Source organism: Mirounga leonina, unplaced genomic scaffold, assembly GCF_011800145.1.
Source record: "Mirounga leonina isolate KUSES-001 unplaced genomic scaffold, KU_Mleo_1.0 Mir_173, whole genome shotgun sequence".
NCBI lineage: Eukaryota > Metazoa > Chordata > Mammalia > Carnivora > Phocidae > Mirounga > Mirounga leonina.
The window spans coordinates 12,938,790-12,960,232 of NW_023270447.1; the positions used below are offsets into that span (position 1 = coordinate 12,938,790).

The following is a 21,443-nucleotide window of genomic DNA, read 5'->3' on the forward strand; positions in this document are numbered from 1 at the left end:
CAAGCACATTAAAAATATATCTTCTAATCATCATTTCCTAAATGAATCTGTGAACATCTCAACATAATAACAACCTTGTATGAAAAACCCACAGCTAGCATAATACTCAGTGGAGAAAAACAGAACTTCTCTCCTAAGGTCAGGAACAATGCAAGGATGTCCACTCTCACCACTTTTAGTCAACATAGTACTGGAAGTCCTAGCCACAGGAATCAGACAAGAAAAAGGAATAAAGGCATCCACATTGGTAAGGAAGAAGTCAAACTTTTACTATCTGCAGATGGCAATCTGCACATATTATTTTTTATTTCTAAATAATATCATATGGATATACTACTTTTTTAGCTCTTCATCAGAGATGGGCATTTAGGTTGCTTCTACATTTTAGCTATTAGGAATACACTACTTTGGACATTATTGTATGAGGTTTTACATGGACATATGTTGTAGATTTTTTTGGGTGTACACTAAAGAGTGGAATTGCTGAATCATATGATAACTCTATTTTTACCCCTGTGAGCAACCGCCAAACTATTTTTCAAAGTACCGACACCATTTTTCAATCCCATCAGCAAGATATGATTGTTCCAATTTCTCCACATCCTTCTCAACATTTTTTATTGTATGTCTTTTTTTAACTTAAAAAATTGTTTATTTTTAAAATTTTTAAAAAAAATTTTCTTCACATTTTTCTTTTAAAGTTTTTATTTAAATTCTAGTTAGTTAATATACAGTGTAATATTGGTTTTGGGAGTAGAATCATAGTGACTCACCACTTACGTATAAGATCTAGTGCTCATCTCAACAAGTGCCCTCCTTAATACCCATCACCCATTTAGCCCTTCTTCTGCCTACCTCCCTTAGTTTGTTCTCTGTAATTAAGAGTTTCTTATGGTTTGCCTTCCTCTCTCTCTCTTTCTTTTTTCTTTTTCCCCTTTGTTCATCTGTTTTCTTTTTTTTAATCTGTTTTATTTCTTAAATTCCACATATGAGTGAAATCATAGGGTATCTGTCTTTCTCTGACTTATTTTGCTCAGTGTAATACACTCTAGCTCCATCCACATCATTGCAAATGGCAAGATTTCATTCTTTTTGATGGCTGACTAATATTCTGTTGTATATATTATTATGCCTTTTTCACTGTATCCAGCCAAATAGGTTAAGAAGTGGTATCTCATTATTTTGACTAGCATTTCTCTGATAGCTAATAACGTTTAGCAACACTTATGCTTATTGGCCATTTGTATGTTTTTGGAGAAATGTTCATACTAATCCATTGTTCATTTTTTAGTGAGTTTTATTGTCTTTTTTGTTAGTGAGTTATAAGTCTGCATATATTTTAGATGAAAATTTCTTACCATATATGATCTTTTCCTGTTCTGTGGTTTGCCTTTTAACTTTCTTGGTGGTGTTCTCTGTAGCACAAAAGCTTTTAATTCTGATGAAATCCTGTTCATCTATTTGTGTGTGTGTGTGTTGTTGCTTGTGCTTTTGTTGTTATATCTAAAAACCATTGCCTAATCCAAGGTCTTGAAAATTTATTCCTATATTGTCTTATCAGAGTTTTAAAGATTTATCGCTAACATTTAGATTTGTAATCTATTGTTAGTTAATTTTTATGTATGCTGTGAAATAGGGATCAACTCCATCCTTTCGCTTATGGATATTCAGTTATCACATCATTTCTTAAGGAGAATATTCTTTCTTTATAGAATTGTCTTGGAACCCTTGTCAGAAAACAAATTGAACATAAAAAATGAGGGTTCTATCTAGACTGTCAATTCTGTTCTCTTGGTCTGTATGTGTGTTATTATGCCAGTACCACACTGCCTTGATTACTGTAGCTCCATAGTAAGTTTTGACATCAGAAAATGTGATTTCTCCAACTTTGTTCTTATTTTTCACAGATGTTTTGCCTACTCTGGTTCTGGATTTCTTGGTTTTTCATATGAATTTTAGAGTCAGTATGCCAATTTTTGCAAAGAAATCTGCTACGATTTTGATAGGGATTGCACTGAAGCTGTAGATAAATTTGATAAATTGTAAAATGTAATTGTAGCATTATCCTAACAATAAGCCTTCTAATTCATAATCATGAGCTGTCTTTCCATTTATCTAGGTCTTCATTAGTTTCTTTCAGCAATGGTCTGTTTTCAGAACATATGTTTTACACAGTTTTGGTAAATATAGTCCAAATAATTTGTATTTTGATCCTCTTAGAATTATTATTATTTTTTTAAAGATTTTATTTATTTATTTGAGAGAGAGAATGAGATAGAGAGCATGAGAGGGGGGAGGGTCAGAGAGAGAAGCAGACTCCCCGCTGAGCAGGGAGCCCGACATGGGACTCGATCCCGGGACTCCAGGATCATGACCTGAGCCGAAGGCAGTCGCTTAACCAACTGAGCCACCCAGATGCCCTAGAATTATTTTTTTATTTCATTTTTGTTTTGTTCATTGCTTTATACATTGTGTGTAGAAATAAAATTGATTATTGTATATTGATTGACCTTACGCCCAACATGCTAGCTACAGTCATTATTAGTGCTGTATCAGTCAGGGTTCTGCATAGAAATGGAATGGAATATCTATCTATCTATCTATCTATCTATATATAGATAGATAGATATATCAATGTCCAAACTCCACCAGGCAGGCTCCAAAAGGGACAGATTTTCTTCCTGTTGCCTGTTCTTGTGCTGTTCAGGTCCTCAGTAGGTTGGCTGATGTCCACCCAGTTGAGTGATAATTGGGGAAGGCAATCTACTTTGGTGAGTCCACCAATTTAAAAAACTAATCTCATATAGAAATGCCTTCTTGTACCCACCCCAAAATCATGTTTAATATAGGCATCCCATGGCACAGTCAAGTTGACACATAAAATTAAGCATCATAGTGCTAATAGTTTTTTAGTGGATTTTAGGATTTTCTATATACAAGGTCACTTCATTTACAAGTAGAAATAGTTTTACTTCTTTCCAATTTGAGTAGCTTTTATTTCTTTTGTTTGCCACATTATTTGGATAAAACCTCCAGTACTATACTGGATAGATGTGCATCCTTGTATTGTTCCTGATGCTAAGGAGAAAACATTCAGTTTTCAGCATAAAGTAAGATGTTGGCTGTGGTTTTTAAACAGATGTCCTTTATTAACCCCTAAAATGAATTAATGACTTTCTGTTTCTGGTCTGTTGTTTTTATCATGAGAGGTATTGATTTTGTCAAACACTTTTCTGCATTTTTTGAGATGATCCTTTGATTTTTGTCCTTTATTCTATTGATGCAGTGTACTCTATTAATAGATTTAGGGAATGCTAAACCAACCCTGCATTCCTGAGATAAATTCCATATGTATATTTTGGAAGTATTTGTGAAGAATTGTATAAATTGTTGAATACTTGGTAGAATTCAACATTTAGGCCATGTATGCCTCAAATGCTCCTTGAATCACCTTTACTATCTTACTGATTCCTTATTTAATGATTCCTTATACATTAATGATTCAAGTAAAATCTTTGATACATGGTCCTTCTCTATGTGTAAAGGAATCCTGTCTTAACTTTTGAAAAGTATACTTTGACAGCATAGTGCTTTACTGTTGTCCTTTACCAGTGACACTAACAAAGACTTTCACAAAGACAATGGCAAATATGACCAAATTTAAGGAAAGAAACAGATTAATCTTAAGATAAAAAGACTTTTACCTTATGATAACTTCTCATTGAATTGATGGAAAGATCAAAAATAAGGGAAATATAAAAAAAATCATCTAAGAGGGATGCCTGGTGACTCAGTCGGTTAAGCATCTGCCGCCTGCTCAGGTCATGATCCCAAGGTCCTGGGATCAAGTCCCACATAGAGCTCCCTGCTCAGCAGGGAGCCTGCTTCTCCCTCTGACTGCTGCTCCCCCTGCTTGTGCACTCTCTCTCTCTGACAAATAAGTAAATAAAATCTTTTTAAAAAATCATCTAATAAAGTATAAAGTGTAATTAATGAGCTAGCTACATGCTCTCCAATTTATACTGAAAAGAGCTGTGTTTTACATCAAGATACATATTAAATCTGAAAAATAATAATGTAACTAAATTTTATAACCTATTCAGTATTGAACAGTATTCTTTATTTTTTTAAAGATTTTATTTATTTATTTGACAGAGAGATAGCACAAGCAGGCAGAGCAGCAGGCAAAGGGAGAGGGAGAAGCAGGCTCACTGTTGAGCAGGGAGCCCGATGTGGGGCTCGATCCCAGGACCCTGGATTCATGACCTGAGCTGAAGGCAGACGCTTAACCGACTGAGCCACCCAGGCGCCCCTGAACAGTATTCTTTAGTATTAGTTTTATCTTGGTCCTTATGAGTATGTGGTCATATATATGGCTTTGAATCCTGGCTCTGCCACTTTATATGCTCTATGATCCTTTGGCAAATTATTTATCCTTCTTACCCCAGTTTCCTTATTTATAAGTTGAATTTAATAACACATTCCTATTATGTATTCTGAAAATACGCACTGAAGAACCATTCTTATGTGTTAGACATTACTGTTGGTTGCTAAGGAGACACATTGAATAAGACAAATACTGTTAAACCACCGTGAATACTATTAAAACCATGCATTAAGATCTATTTTTAAATGTTTTATTCAGTTATGGAATGCCAGTTTGATTCTTTATAAATAGATCACAGTATTCTGGTTATATTTTGAATTGTTTCATCTATTTTGTTTGTCTGTTCTTTTTCTAAATTTTCATGAAGATTATTTTCAAGTCTTTTTCTGCTAACTCCAATTTCTGTATCAGACCTGTGGGTCTGCTTGACTGATTCATTTTTTCACTGATTATCAGGCATTTAATTCTGTCTTGTCTTATGCTTAGAAATTTTTGATTAGGTGCTGGACATTTTATATAAGATGATTGATGATAAAGATTAAATAAAGGTCTGGCAAACTGCTGGTAATGTACTAAGGAGTCAAGAAATAGTTAAGGTTATTTCTGTTGTTTATTATCATCAGTATTCTATAGACTCTAGGAATTTATATTTATGATTGAGGTTAGTCAGGGAGCAATGTGTGTGTTTTCAAAGACCTTAAAAAGTATTGTAAACAAAAGATAAAGGAGAAATAAATACAGTAGTTTCATACCATTAACTGCATTCTATCATCTCTTCTTTAACATATTTTATAGCAGTTTTGTATTTACAGAAAAGTTGTGAAGATAGTACAAAGAATCCCTATATAGACCTGTACATTATTTTCTCTATTATTAATATCTGACATTACTGTAACACATTTACTATAATTAATGAAACATTGTTTCTGTATTATTACTAACTAAAGTCTATGCCTCCTTCAGATTTCCTTAGTTTTTACCTAGTGCCTTTTTTCCTTATCTAGGATCCTGTTCAGAATAGCATATGACATTTAGTTGTCATGTTCCCTTAGGGTGATCTTGAGTTTTATATTTTCTCAAAGTTATCCTTATTTTGATGTACTTGACAGTTTTGAGGAATACTGGTCAGGTCCAGGTCTTACTTTTAATTAGAGAAAAAAATAATCCCCATCCATTCAAGTTATTCATTCTTAGTCAATAATGATATATAATTGTACAATGTATGAACAAGTTTGGTTCTAAAAACTCAATAGAATGAGTAGGGTTTTAAGTTATTCTATAATAATCAAAGAAGTAATGAGAGATGAGCATGTCAAGGTCTCATCCACAAGTGCCTGTAAAATAAGTTTCATATACATCTTTGGTTTATAGTATGTAATTGAAGGATGATAATCAACACAGAGTGCCATATATATAGTCTCTCTGGACAAGCCAGATGAAAAAAAGGGAAAGAGAGTCCTAGATGCTTTTAATTTAGTTAAATGGAGGATAACTTGAGTTTAACCTTTTTGTTTTTTTTTTAAAGTTTTAAGATTTATGTTTTAAGTTTGTTCAATCTACCTAACTTACCTTTTTTAAAAATGAAAAGAACAGCTCTTGTCAGGATATAGTTAGATGCCTTGTGAAAGAAAACTGTTTACAGGACATTTATATTTTAAATTTTGATTTTCCAAAATTAATTAATTGTTCATTTATGAATACACCATATATTGAATATTCCTGTATGTCAGGTACTCTGCTAGTTATTACTTGATGTTTTCTAATGGTAAACATTATTGTAACCTCCCTATCTTATACATGTCTTAATTTTCAACTCAATTACCTAATAAAAAATTGGGTTATATTTTGAATGCTTAAGGTACATTGTTACATAATAAAATTTTATTTTATTTTTCTAGAACTATTATGGAGCTGCTAAGATGATTTTTTCTGACAACCCACTTGGTTTGACCTGTGGAATGGTATGTCCAACTTCTGATCTTTGTGTAGGTGGATGCAATTTGTATGCCACTGAAGAGGGACCAATTAATATTGGTGGATTGCAGCAGTTTGCTACCGAGGTATGTAAGCCGTACATACTGCTTTTTTTTTTGCCCACCCCTAAAGTACAAAAATCTTAAAGTTACTTTAATTCTTGGTGCTCTTTTGAGATCCAACATTTTTAATATAATACATAGTTAACGTGTATTGTTTTATGTCATAAATAATATTTTTATTCAACAAGGGCTACAAAAATTAAACTTCATAAAATCCTATGTCAAATTAATTGCAATCCCAGAAAGTCATTAAAATATTCTGAGTGAAAGTTACATAAATTAGAGGGCCTGAAAAGAAATTTATTCATTAACTCTACATTAGACTGTAACAAGGGGACCCCATTATAAAAAGGCTATCTTGCCTGATTCTTTTTCCTGAAATTCTCTTTAACCTTTACAGCTTGAAATAATACATCAGCATTATTTTGTGATTTTTTTTTTTTTTTTAGTAATAGAGGTTAGAGAATTTTCAAAAACCCTAACACTGAATAATATTCTTTAAAATTAAATTTTATAAACTTTTAGAATAGGAGCAGGTGTGTTATTTGGATACAAACTTATAATAAAATGAAAGCATTTAATCATACAAGTTTGATTCTTAGCTTTCTCTTTTATAAATCCTTTGTCAGTGACTGATACTCTGGGACATCTTATGCTCTCTGGTGTCCCCTCTTTGGAGTCAACTACCAAGTTACTTTCTGTGTATCATTTAAATGATCAACTTATATCGAGGTTATAGTAAGATTGTATAATCCTCGTGGTACAGTTGGCTAGAAGGCCAAATTAAATATCTGTCAACAGTAGTTTTTTACTTAATAACTTCCCTCTCTGGTTTTATCAACTCAAACACAATGTATTCTTTCCTTTTAGGACCCTTCCCATAATGTCCCCAAAGGTTAAGTCTCACTTTGCTCTTAGTAATAAATCAAGGTTATTCCTTCTCTGCTTTCTGACAAGTTAATTCTAAGCAAACGCTCCTAGGAATGAGAAAACAGAAACAATTTGATGTTGTGAGTTGTTGCAATACATTATTGGATTTAATTTCTTATCTTACCAAATTCAAAATTGCATTAGGCTTACCTGACCATTTTAAGTATGATCTTTACAACCTGGGAAAATCCTTAGTTATTGATAGAGAAGATTAACTTGAATTCTTTCACATCTTTCTTTGGGGACTCCTTGCTTCTTCACTATAGCAGGGCAAGCTTGCAAGGATGTAGCAAGTGAAAGGGCATACAATATGTATATGAACTAATGCTGCATTTCAAAACAAAATAAGTTAAAATAATAATATTATGTGTTGATGACCTGGATGATAGAGACACTATTCCTCTGAGAACTCTCACTTGTTGATTTTAATTGAGGTATAGTTGACAAACATTATTATAATAGTTTCAGGTGTACAACATAGTGATTCAGCATTTCAATACATTGTAAAATGATAATTATAATAAGTCTAGTTACCACCTGTCACCATACAAAGTTAATGCAATGTTATTGACTATATTCCCCATGCTGTACACCACATCCCAATGACTTATTTATAACTAGAAGTTTATACTTCTTGATCCGCTCACCTACCTGCTCAGCACCCCTTTGCTCTGGCAACCACCAGTCTCTTCTCTGTATCTCTAAGTCTGAGTTTTGTTTCATTATGTTTGCTCTGTTTTTTTTTTTTAGATTCCACCTGTAAGTGAAATCATGTGGTATATGTCTTTCTCCATCTCACTTATTTAACTTGGCATAATACTCTCAAAGTCCATCCAGGTTCTAGCAGATAACAAGATTTTGTTCTTTTGTATGCCTAAGTAGTATTCCATTGTATATACATGTTACAGTTTCTTTATCCACTAACCTGTTGATGGACACGTAGGTTGTTTCCATATCTGGCTGTTATAAATAATACTGCAATGAACATAAGGGTGCATTTCTTTTTGAATGAGTATTTTAATTTTCTTTGGATAGTTACCCAGTAGTTGAATTGCTTGATAATATGGTAGCTCTATTTTTTAGTTTTTTGAGGAACCTCCATAATGTTTTCATAGTGCACCAATTTATATCCCTACTAATAGTGCACAAGGATTACCTTTTCTTGTTATTTTTTTTTTCTCTTTTTGATAAAGGCCATTCTGACAGGTGCAAGGTGGTATCTCATTGTGGTTGATTTTCATTTTATTCATGATTAGTGATACTGAACATCTTTTCATATGTCTGTTGGCCATCTGTATGCCTTCTTTGGAAAAAATGTCTATTCAGATCCTCTGCTTAATTTTTTAACTGGATTGTTTGGGTTTTTGTTGTTGTTGTTGAGTTATAGAACTCAGTGTATATTCTTTATATGTTGTGTTCTTTATATATTTTGGATATTAATTCCTTATTGGATATATGTTTTACAAATATCTTCTCCCACTCAGTAGGTTGTTTTTTCATTTCGTTGATTTTTTTTCTGTGCAGCTTTTCAGTTTGATATAGTTCCATTTGCCCATTCATTTATTTTGGCTTTTGTTTCCTTTGTCTTTGGAGTCAAATCTAAAAAAAAAATCACTAATACTAATATCAAAGAGCTTGCCACCTATGTTTTCTTCTAGCGGTTTTATGGTTTTAGGTCTTACATTCAAGTATTTAATCCATTCTGAGTTTATTTTTTGTGTATGGTATAAGAAAATGGTCCAGTTTCATTCTTTTGCATGTAGCTGACCAGTTTTCCCAGCACCTTTTATTGGAGAGACTGTCTCTTCCCATTTTATATTCTTGCCTCCTTTGTCATAAATTAATTGACTTTATATGTGTGAGTTTATTTGGGGGCTCTCTATTATGTTCTGTTGATATATGTGTCTGGTTTCATACCAATACCATTTTGTTTTGATTACTTATAGCTTTGCAGTATAGTTTGAAATCAAGGAGTGTGATAACTCCGGCTTTGTACTTATTTCTTAAGATTATTTTGATATTTGAGGTCTTTTGTAGTTTTGATTAATTTTAGAAGTATTTGTTCTAGTTTTGTGAAAAATACCCTTGGAGTTTTGATAAAGATTGCATTGAGTCTCTAGATTGCTTTGGGTTGCTTTGGGTAATATGGACAATATTTAACAATATTACTTCTTCCAATCCATGAACAAGGAATACCTTTTTGTTTGTATCTTCTTCAATTTCTTTCATTAATGTCTTATACTTTTCAATGTATAGGTGTTTCATCTCCTTGGTTAAATTTATTTTTAGGTATTTTATTCTCTTTGTTGAGATTATGAATAGAATTGTTTTCTTCATTTCTCTTTCTGATAATTTGTTGATGGTTTATATAATCAATAGATTTTTCTATATTAATTTTGTATCTTGGAACTTTATTGAATTCATTTATTCTAACAGTTTTCTTTTTCTTGGAATCTTTAGGGTTTTCTATATATAGTATCATATATTCTGCAAATAGTAACAGTTGTACTTCTTTCTTTCCAATTTGGATGCTCTCTATCTTTCTTGCCTTATTGCTATGGATAGGATTTCCAATACTGTTTGATAAAAGTGGGGAGAGTGAGCATTCTTGCCTTGTTCCTGGTCTTAGAGGAAAAGCTTTCAGTTTACACAATTCAGTATGATTTTATCTATGGGCTTCTCATTATATGATCTTTATCATGTTGAGGTACATTCCTATTATACTGACTTTGTTGAGAGTTTTTATCATAAATGGGTATAGAATTTTATCAAATAATTTGTCTGCATTTATTGAGGTAATTATATGATTTTTATCTTTGGGTTTGTTAATGTGATGTATTTCATTGATTGATTTGTGGATGTTGAACCATCCTTGCATTTCTGGAATAAATCCTACTTGATCATGGTGCATGATCCTTTTAATGTATAGTTGAATTCAATTTGCCAGTATTTTGTTAAGGATATTTGTATCTATGCTCATCATGTTTAACAGCCTGTAATGTTTTCTTTATGTATATCTTGGTCTGGTTTTGGTATCAGGGTAATGGCCATCTCCTAAAATGGGTTTGGAAGGCTTTTATTCTCTTCAATTTTGGGGGGAAGAGATTAGGGAAGGTATGTATTAAAGCTTTCAATGTTTTGTAGAATTAACCAGTTAAGCCATCTGGTCCTGGACTTTTGTTTGTGGGGAGGTTTCTGATTTCTGACTCAATCTCCTTACTAGTAATTGGTCTATTCAGATTTTATGATTCAGTCTTAGAAGACTTTAAGTTTCTATGAATTTATCCATTTCTTCTAGTTTGTCTGTTTGTTGGCATACAGTTGTACAAAGTAGTTTCTCATGATCTTTTGTTTCTGTGGCATGTTGAAATTTCTCTTTCATTTCTGATTTTATTTATTTGCTCTATCTTTGGTGAGCCTAGATAAAGGCTTGTCAGTTTTGTCCATCTTTTCAAAAAATTAAATCTAGTTTCATTGATCTTTTCTATTGCCTTTTTTTAGTTTCTGTTCCATTTAATTCTACTCTGATCTTTATTATTTCCCTCCTTCTAATAACTTTAGGCTTTGTTTTTTTCTTGTTTTTGTAATTTCTTTAGACATTAAATTGTCAGTTAGAGATTTTTCTCCTTTCTTGAAGTAGTCCTGTATTGTCAACTTACTTAGAACCACTTTTGAGGCATCTCATAGATTTTGGTATGTTGTATTTCTGTTTTCATTTGCTCTAGGTATTTTTTTTTTTTAATTTCTCCCTGTTTTTTCTATGACCCAGTAGTTTTTCAGTATCATGTTGTTTAATTTCCATGTATTTGTATTTTTTTTGAGTTTTCTTCTTGTAGTTGATTTCTAGTTTCATACCATTGTGGTTCAAAAAGTTGCTTGATATAATTTCAGTCTTCTTTAATTTATTGAGACTTATTTTGTGGCCTACCGTGATGCATCTAAGAAACAGGGAGCAGGGAGCCCAATGAGGGGCTCGATCCCAGGACCCTGGGATCATGACCTGAGCCGAAGGCAGATGCTTAATGACTGAGCCACCCAGGTGCCCCATCTTTTTTTATACTTTCACTTTCAGTCCATGTGTCCTTACTTCTGAAGTGAGTCTCTCATAGGCAGTATGAAGATGTGTCTTGTTTTTTACCCAGTCATCCACCTTATGTCTTTTGATTGGAAAATTTAGTCCACTTATGTTTAAAATGTTTATGCTAGGTATGTACTTATTGCTATTGATTTTATTAATTGTTTTTTTAAGATTGTTTATGTATTTCCTTTCTGTATCTGTTTTCTACTCTTTCTCTCCTTCATGGTTTGTTGATTTCCTTTAATGTTATGTTTAGATTACTTCCTCATTTTTTGTGTATTTACTCTACATTTTTGATTTGTGGTTATTTTAACATTCACATATATCACCCTGTGTATATTACAGTTATTTTAACTTGATAGCTAAGTAAGTTTGAACACATTCCAATACTCTACATTTTTACTCTCCCCAGCACATTTTATATTTTTATTGTCACATTTTACATTTTTTTATTTTGTGTATTAATTATTGTATTTAATTTTACTATTTTCATGTTTTAACCATAGTAGATATATGTGATCACTCTACTACCTTTAATGTATTTATGTTTTCCAGTGAGATTTTTACTTTTGTCTGTTTTCCTATTATTAGTGTCATTTCTTTTCAGCTTGAAGAAGTTCCTAAGGCTCGTTTAATAATGCTGAGGGTTTTTTTAGCTTTTGTTTGTGGAAAAGTCTTTCTCTCTCTCTCAATTCTGAATGATAACCTTGCTGGGTAGAGTATTCTTGGTTAGAAGTTTTTCTTTTTATCACTTTGAATTTCATGTCACTTATTTTTGGCCTATAAAGTTTCTGCTGAGAAATAGCCTATGGGATTTTCCTTGTATGTAGCAATTTGATTTTTTTTTCTTGCTACTTTTAAGATTTTCTATTTATCTTTAACTTTTCACATTTTAATTATAATGTTTCTTGGTGTGGCTCTCTTTGGGTTTATCTGAATTGGAAATCTCTGGGCTTCTTGACCTAAATGTCTTTTAGGGAACTTTTCAGCTATTATTTCTTCAAATAAATTATTTGCTCCTTTCTCTCTCTTTTCTCCTTCTGCCAATGCCTTCATCTACAGGGAGAGTTTCCAGTATCCCCTGTCTCTCCAGCAGGTATTTTTAGATTAGGAAATGAATCTCTTCACCTATGGTAGACATGCTTTTCAAACTGCTATTTTTTCATTGGGTTTCAGGGTTAGTGGGACTGCATGTGAGTCCTTTAAAAGACAAATCTCAATTTTCTATATCATTTTAGGTCCCTTGGATTTTAGCCCCTCTGGTTTTCTAATTTAGGTGTTTTGGGGGTTCATCTCTTTGGTGCAGATCTAGGGTTTGGGGTACTTGATGTGTGACACTAACCCTTGACTCTTCCAAGGGACGCACTATACTGGTGAGATCCCTCCATATTGTGTGTTGCTGCCCCAGGAGTAGGTTTTTTTGTTGAGACCATATCTACCTCTTCTACCTGTCTCAATATGGTCTTTTTAACCTTTGTTGTCGAGAATAAGTTCATCTAGTATTTTGATCTTTTTCAGAGAGAAATAATTCATATGTAACTTTAGATTTGGTGTGTCCCTGGGAGGAGGTGAGTTCAGGATCTTTCTATTCCACCATCTTGCAGAAGTCCCCCTTTTTCAACCCTCACTTGGTTTTAAGGAACTACTTCCACCCCATCCCAAAGCAGTTTTTTGTTTGTTTTGTTTTGCTGTGTGTGTGCTTTGTTTTGTTTTTTAATTTAAGGCATAGCATAATTTAGGATGGCATTAAGTGCATTGCATGTGAATTGTGGAGTTTAAAATAGGGATGTATATGGGGTGCCTGGGTGGCTCAGTCGTTAAGCGTCTGCCTTCAGCTCAGGTCATGGTCCCAGGGTCCTGGGATTGAGCCCTGCATGGGGCACCCTGCTCAGTGGGAAGCCTGCTTCCCTCTCTCCCACTCCCCCTGCTTGTGTTCCCTCTCTCACTGTTTCTTTCTCTGTCAAATAAATAAATAAAATCTTTAAAAAAATAGGAATGTATCTTACTTTTATATTTCAATTATACTTTATAAAACAGTGACTTCAAATATATCTGTCAATTCATAAATAAGTCTTGTAATGGAACTATGAGGAAAAGCTCTCTCTTTTTTTAAGTAAACCTCTTATGGCAAGATACTTTAAAAAGTTTTATTATTCATAAGTCAGTGGGTGGTTTACTTACCCAACTGTCAGTGTTGTTATGAAGATAAGCAAAAGACAAACAACATATTGACTGCCTGTGAAAAGAGAAAGCAGAATGTGCAAAATACCATTATTGTTTCAAACTACTAAACTATTGATACTTAAGATGAAGCAGAATATGTTGCAAATAATTTTATTTATTTTGGTTGTTTGATAAAACAATGATTGATTTTTGACCTTTAAAGAAATACAAATCTATTTTTCAGCCAAATTAAGGAAAGGTTAGGAAAGCAGGCTAAAATAGTAAGATATTTTTCAAAATTGCTTTTCCTGTAATTTATAAGTGCTTTTTAAAATATCAACTTTGTAGTTTGCCATTATTGGTTAAATCCATATCTTTTACTTTTCTATTTGAACATGGGCATATGGAACATAGAGATCGTAATAGAAAACAAATAAATCACACAAAGAATAGCCTGCAGTAGAATCAGGAGACCAGCTGCTTTTTTCTTGTTGTTGTTCTGTCTTGTCATTATTATTCAATCCTTTGCTATCCCCACATCTTCAGTGACCTTGCTTCAGACATTTTTGTGTGCCTATGGAACAAATAGGCTATGGGGTCATTCTCACTCTCTAGGAGGCAGTTTTTCCTAGTTCAATTAAGTATAACAATATTGCCTCAATAAAATAACTTGAAAATAATAGTCTGGTGTGGATTCTCTTTTCAATCTCAGGAGGGTCTTAAAATTTTTCTACACAAATGTGGCCCTTAAAAATTTTATTTTGTAATGTGTTTGAGTATGTAATTGAATTTTTAAGAAATCATTACATTTATCACATGTGCAGACCAAAGAGACTTTCATTCTTTCTCAGATTTAACTAATGAATTGTTATAAAAGGAGAATGAAATGAGAACACATCTTTCTACTCATTTTCTAAAGTTTGAAAAATAAACTATAACTACATACTTAGCTACATGTTAAATCAGTTCCCTTCTGCTGATGTTTACTAGTTATGCAGGCAATTTAAAGAAACTAAAATTAAAAGTTCAAGGTTTGACTGAAATTTGACTTTAAATGTTAAGATGAATGAGGGACATAAGATTACTACTTAAAATTGCTGCCTCAGTTATGAATTTTTAGAAATACATTAGATTATGGAATTGTTATCTAAAAACATTATTTGGTTTTCACAATCAACATTCTATGAAATTATCTTAATACCTATTAAATACACTGTTTTATGAGGTGTATACTTCTTGACACTGTACTTTTAGTTTTGTTTTTATAATTTTAGTTAAGAATGGAACTGATAAATGGAATTCTAGACTAAATCAGGTGACTCACTGAGAACAGAATTACTCTTTAGATTTTTTTTAACTGTATCTCTTAGCAGGTTTTTTATATCACCTTTCATTTGATATAACCCAGTTCTTGTCTCACCATCATACACTATTTATACACCATCGTATACTATTTGTTTTTATTTCTATATTTTACTGGTTAGACACAATTCAAATCAAATTGATCAGTGCCTATAATATAATAAAAAATACTGTAATGCAATTCAAACAGCCAGGTGTTATAAGCCTACACTAAGAGATACCTTACAATTATTTAAATTACATCAACATTTATATTTTGCTTGAATACTACAGTAAATATTTTGGAGAATTGTGAATGAAGGAGGAACATGATTACTCGAGTTAATTGTGATTTAATAGGACAAATATTATTTCTGTCATATCTTCATTTTGAACATGGAGGTCACTAAAAGCCTTAACATTTTGCCTTCTACAAGCATAAGTGAAGAGATAATAGAGATATGTATACTAATATATAATAGCGTATTGCATGTTCTCTCTCAGGTAATGTATTTTTGTGGTACATTTTATCTATCAAGTAGAAAAGTAGAGACAAAGAAAAAGAGTAAGTGTAATTCTCAAATTACAGCCATTATCCAAAAAATGTACATAAACTGTGAGATTGGATATACTCTGTGTGTTATGTTGATTGCTTTATAAGTACGATAAAATGACTGACATACTTTAGAGAGTGAGCAAGGACATTATTAATAATTAATTCAGTGCACTGGGCACAAACCAGGATTATCCCAGGCAGACTGACTTGTATGAACGTCCAGTGTAATAAGTTCCCATTAGGTAAGGATTCAGTTAATCAAACATTGAGGATTGATTAGAATTAAATGTTGTTGTAAGCTGTTTCTGGACTACAGGTCCAGAGAAACTACATGCCTCTCAAGAAATAATACAAGCCAACAACTAAAATTTTGTAGCAAACTTAATAATACATACTGCATTTACATTAGCATCCCTGGACTGATAATTCAGTCTTCATTAGTTTTTGTCACTTGGTTTTAGAGGTGATAAGACCTTTGTACAAACAAATTTAGAAAAAAAAAAAAAAGTTGTAGCAAATAATCTTAACAATTGCGTAGTTTTGGTAACTTTCAAAGTTATTACCCCCAAATCTCCGAAACATATTTTTTATGTCTTAAAGCTATAGATGGTAATAAATAGTTTTAAAATAAACTAAAATATTGTGATGAAAATCATCTAGCAATTTATCCAGTCCTACAGTTTTATTATCATCACTATGCCAGCACTGAGTATTTTTAATAGATTTCTAAAGCTTTTTGGAGAAGAATGTCAGATATTTAGTGAAATCTAGCAAGACATTATTATTTTCTATTAACTACTAAATTAAGAACAAAAGGAGAGACACAAATCAAGCCTTAACAGATATTACTTGTATTTTCATCCCTAAGAGCAACACTTGACCAGGGTACAAACTATTGATTTTATTAATGTGTAATGTATATTATTCATGTACATCTTATTTCTCCCATAAATAATTATTATTTTTATTTTTTTGTACAAACAGTATTCACAAACTGCTAGTAATACTGGTAATAAATAGAAGAGGTATAGAGAAATTTTATTCAAAGGCAATTCAAGTTTGGGACAAAGAGGGAAGTGTGAGATATCATTAATCTAATACCTATTCTCTAATCCATATTCTATTTATAAATGACCTGCAAAAGGGATTAATCATGGCAGTTTATCTTATTTTAGATTAGATACATTAACTGATAGATTTTATTGACCACTTTGCCAAATTGTATCATAAATGTGCTAGACTCATTCCTAAATTTACTTATAGACCAGCTATCATCAAATCAGGCTTAGGCTCTCCAAATTAAAATAAAACTTTAGATATAATCTTAAGCTTCAGGGCCCTTCATAAAATAGGCCCCTTTCAAGGCTCTGTATTTAAATTTTATACTAGTGCTTTTTTGTAATTTTTCATGGAAGGAACCCAAAGTTTATCATCTTAGGACCCACAAACCCTGGGTCCTGGATCTACAATAATCCTTCACTGGCCAGAAAAATAAAATAATAAATAAAATAAAAGCTTTTTAGTAACGTGCATAAACAAAGAAAACAACTAATCCACATACGCTCATCTTAACAACCTATTTTAATATAGTTGCTTCATGTCACACAAAAACCTCATTTTATGAGTTGTGAGGTACAGTGACTGAGGTAAATGTTGCTAAACCAACAAAGTGCAATATTGTGAACTTGCAGCCAGAAAACCTGGGTTTAGAGTGAGTTTGCATTGATGACTTATAACAATATCTGCAGCAAGTGAGAGATTGTGAAATGATGGAAATTAAAGCACTAGCTTTGTATTGTAGATCTGCCTTTATTAGATGTGAATTTGGGGTATTTATTCATTTCATGGAGCCCCTTGTTGCAAATAATGGACATGATCACATTTACCTGAAGGGTTATTTTATTTATTTTTTTCCCTCTTATATATTTATTTATTTATTTATTTATTTATTTATTTATTTATTTATTTATTTATTTTTATTCCAATCTTTTTTATTACTTTTGATGCAGTGTTCCATGATTCATTGTTTGCGTGTAATACCCAGTGCTCCATTCAATACGTACCCTCTTTAATACCCATCACCAGGCTAACCCATCCCCCCACCCCCTCACCTCTAGAACCCTCAGTTTGTTCCCCAGAGTCCATAGTCTCTCATGGTTCGTCTCCACCTCCGATTTCCCCCCATTCATTTTTCCCTTCCTGCTATCTTCTTCCTTTTTCTTTTCTTTTTTTTTTTTTTTAACATATTATATATTATTTGCTTCAGAGGTACAGGCCTGTGATTCAACAGTCTTACACAATTCCCAGCACTCACCATAGCACATACCCTCCCCAATGTCTATCACCCAGCCAATCCATCCCTCCCAACCCCCACCACTCCAGCAACCCTCATTTGTTTCCTGAGATTAAGAATTCCTCATATCAGTGAGGTCATATGATACATGTCTTTCTCTGATGGATTTATTTTGCTCAGCATAATACCCTCCAGTTCCATCCATGTCATTGCAAATGGCATCAAATTCCTTTTGATGGCTGCATAATATTCCATTGTATATATAAACCACATCTTCTTTATCCATTTATCTGTTGATGGACATCTTGGCTGGCTATTGTGGACATTGCTGCTATAAACATTGGGATGCATGTACCCCTTCGGATCCCTACATTTGTATCTTTGGGGTAAATAACCAGGAGTGCAGTTGCTGGGTCATATGGAAGCTCTATTTTCAACTTTTTGTGGAACCGGATAGTGTTTTCCAGAGTGGCTGCACCAGCTTGCATTCCCACCAACAGTGTAGGAGGGTTCCCCTTTCTCCACATCCCCGCCAACATCTGTCATTTCCTGACTTTTTAATTTTAGCCATTCTGAGTGATGTGAGGTGGTATCTTATTGAGGTTTTGATTTGGATTTCGCTGATGCCAAGCAATGCTGAGCACTTTTTCATGTGTCTGTTGGCCATTTGGATGTCTTCTTCGGAAAAATGTCTGTTCATGTCTTCTGCCCATTTCTTGATTGGATCATTTGTTCTTTGGGTGTCGAGTTTAATAAGTTCTTTATAGATTTTGGGTACTAGCCCTTTATCTGATATGTCATTTGCAAATATCTTCTCCCATTCTGTCGGTTGTCTTTTGGTTTTGTTGACTGTTTCTTTTGCTGTGCAAAAGCTTTTTATCTTGATGAGGTCCCACTAGTTCATTTTTGCCCTTGCTTCCCTGCCTTTGGTGATGTTTCTAGGAAGAAGTTGCTTCAGCTGAGGTTGAAGAGGTTGCTGCTTGTGTTCTCCTCTAGGATTTTGATGGACTCCTGTCTCACATTGAGGTCCTTCAACCATTTGGAGTCTATTTGTGTGTGTGGTGTAAGGAAATGGTCCAGTTTCACATTCTGCATGTGGCTGTCCGATTTTCCCAACACCATTTGTTGAGGAGACTGTCTTTTTTCCACTGGACATTCTTTCCTGCTTTGTCGAAGATTAGTTGACCATGGAGTTGAGGCTCCATTTCTGGGCTCTCTATTCTGTTCCACTGATCTATGTGTCTGTTTTTGTGTCAGTACCATACTGTCTTGATGATGACAGCTTTTGTAATAGAGCTTGAAGTCCGGAATTGTGACCAGCTTTGCTTTTCTTTTTCAACATTCCTCTGGCTATGTGGGGTCTTTTCTGGTTCCATACAAATTTTAGGATTATTTGTTCCATTTCTTTGAAAAAAGTGGATGGCATTTTGATAGGGATTGCATTACATGTGTAGAATCTCTAGGTAGCACTGACATCTTCACAATATTTGTTCTTCCAATCCATGGGCATGGAACGTTTTTCCATTTCTTTGTGTCTTCCTCAATTTCTTTCATGAGTATTTTATAGTTTTCTGAGTACAGATTCTTTGCCTCTTTAGTTAGATTTATTCCTAGGTATCTTATGGTTTTGGGTGCAATTGTAAATGGGATTGACTCCTTAATTTCTCTTTCTTCTCTCTTGTTGGTGTATAGAAATGCAACTGATTTCATTGATTTTATGTACTGCCACTTTACTGAATTCCTGTATGAGTTCTAGCAGTTTTGGGGTGGAGTCTTTTGGGCTTTCCACATACAGTATCTTATCATCTGCAAAGAGTGAGAGTTTGACTTCTTCTTTGCTGATTTGGATGCCTTTTATTTCTTTTTGTTGTCTGATTGCTGTGGCTAGGACTTGTAATACTATGTTGAATAGCAGTGGTGAGAGTGGACATCCCTTCCGCATTCCTGACCTTAGGGGGAAAGCTCTGTTTTTCCCCATTGAGAATGATATTCGCTGTGGGTTTTTCATAGATGGCTTTTATGATATTGAGGTATGTACCCTCTGTCCCTATACTCTGAAGAGTTTTGAACAGGAAAGGATGCTGTACTTTGTCAAATGCTTTTTCTGTATCTATTGAGAGGATCATATGGTTCTTGTTCTTTCTTTTATTAATGTATTGTATCACATTGATTGATTTGCGGATTTTGAACCAACCTTGCAGCCCAGGGATAAATCCCACTTGGTCGTAATGAATAATCCTTTTAATGTACTGTTGGATCCTTTCGGTTAGTATTTTGGTGAGAAATATTGCATCCATGTTCATCAAGGATATTGGTCTGTAATTTGCCTTTTTGATGGGTTCTTTGTCTGGTTTTGGGATCAAAGTAATGCTGGCCTCATAAAATGAGTTTGGAAGTTTTCCTTCCAATTCTATTTTTTGGAACAGTTTCAGAAGAATAGGTATTAATTCCTCTTTAAATGTTTGGTAAATTCCCCTTGGAAGCCATCTGGCCCTGGGCTCTCGTTTTTTTGGGAGATTTTTGATGACTGCTTCAATTTCCTTAGTGGTTATAGGTCTGTTCAGGTTTTCTATTTCTTCCTCGTTTAGTTTTGGTAGTTGATACATCTCTAGGAATGCATCCATGTCTTCCAGATTATCTAATTTGCTGACATAGTTGCTCATAAAATGTTCTTATAATTGTTTCTATTTCTTTGGTGTTGTTTGTGATCTCTCCTCTTTTATTCATGATTTTGTTGATTTGGGTCATTTCTCTTTTTGATAAGTCTGGCCAGGGGTTTATCAGTCTTATTAATTCTTCCAAAGAACCAGCTCCTAGTTTTGTTGATCTGTTCTACTGTTCTTTTGCTTTCTATTTCATTGATTTCTGCTCTGATCTTTGTTATTTCTCTTCTCCTGCTGGGTTTAGGCTCCATTTGCTGTTCTTTCTCCAGCTCCTTTAGGTGTAGGGTTATTTGTGTATTTGAGACTTTTCTTGTTTCTTGAGAAAGGCTTGTATTGCTCTATACTTTCCTCTTAGGACTGCCTTTGCTGCATCCCAAAGATTTTGAACTGTTGTGTTTTCATTATCATTTGTTTCCATGAATTTTTTTTAATTTTTCTTTAATTTCCTGGTTGACCCATTCATTCTTTAGTGAGCTGCTCTTTAGCCTCCATGTATTTGAGTTCTTTCTGACTTTCCTCTTGTGATTGAGTTCTAGTTTCAAAGCATTGTGGTCTGAAAATATGCATGGAATGATCCCAGTCTTTTCGTACCAGTTGAGACCTGATTTGTGACCTAGCATCTCTTCTGGAGAATGTTCCACGGGCACTAGAGAAGAATGTGTATTCTGTTGCCTTGGGATGGAATGTTCTGAATATATCTGTGAAGTCCATTTGGTCCAGTGTGTCATTTAAAGTCTTTATTTCCTTGTTGATCTTTTGCTTAGACGATCTGTTCATTTCAGTGAGGGGGTTGTTAAAGTCCCCCACTATTATTGTATTGTTGTCGATGTGTTTCTATGCTTTTGTTATTAATTGGCTTATATAATTGGCTGCCCCCATGTTAGGGGCACAGATATTTACAGTTGTTAGATCTTCTAGTTGGATAGACCCTTTAAGTATGGTATAGTGTCCTTCCTCATCTCTTATATTATAGTCTTTGGTTTAAAATCTAATTTG

The 21,443-nt window shown here is 33.5% G+C and overlaps 1 protein-coding gene across 2 annotated transcripts in view; it reads left to right on the forward strand.

The window, feature by feature from the left end:
* The window catches only part of DPYD (dihydropyrimidine dehydrogenase), an 802,992-nt gene that overhangs the window by 194,111 nt on the left and 587,438 nt on the right, over positions 1-21,443 (forward strand). For both annotated transcript variants that reach the window (XM_035017962.1, XM_035017963.1), the window contains exon 5: positions 6,286-6,447. In XM_035017962.1, the coding sequence (XP_034873853.1) occupies positions 6,286-6,447 (162 nt within the window). The remainder of the gene's footprint in view (positions 1-6,285; positions 6,448-21,443) is intronic.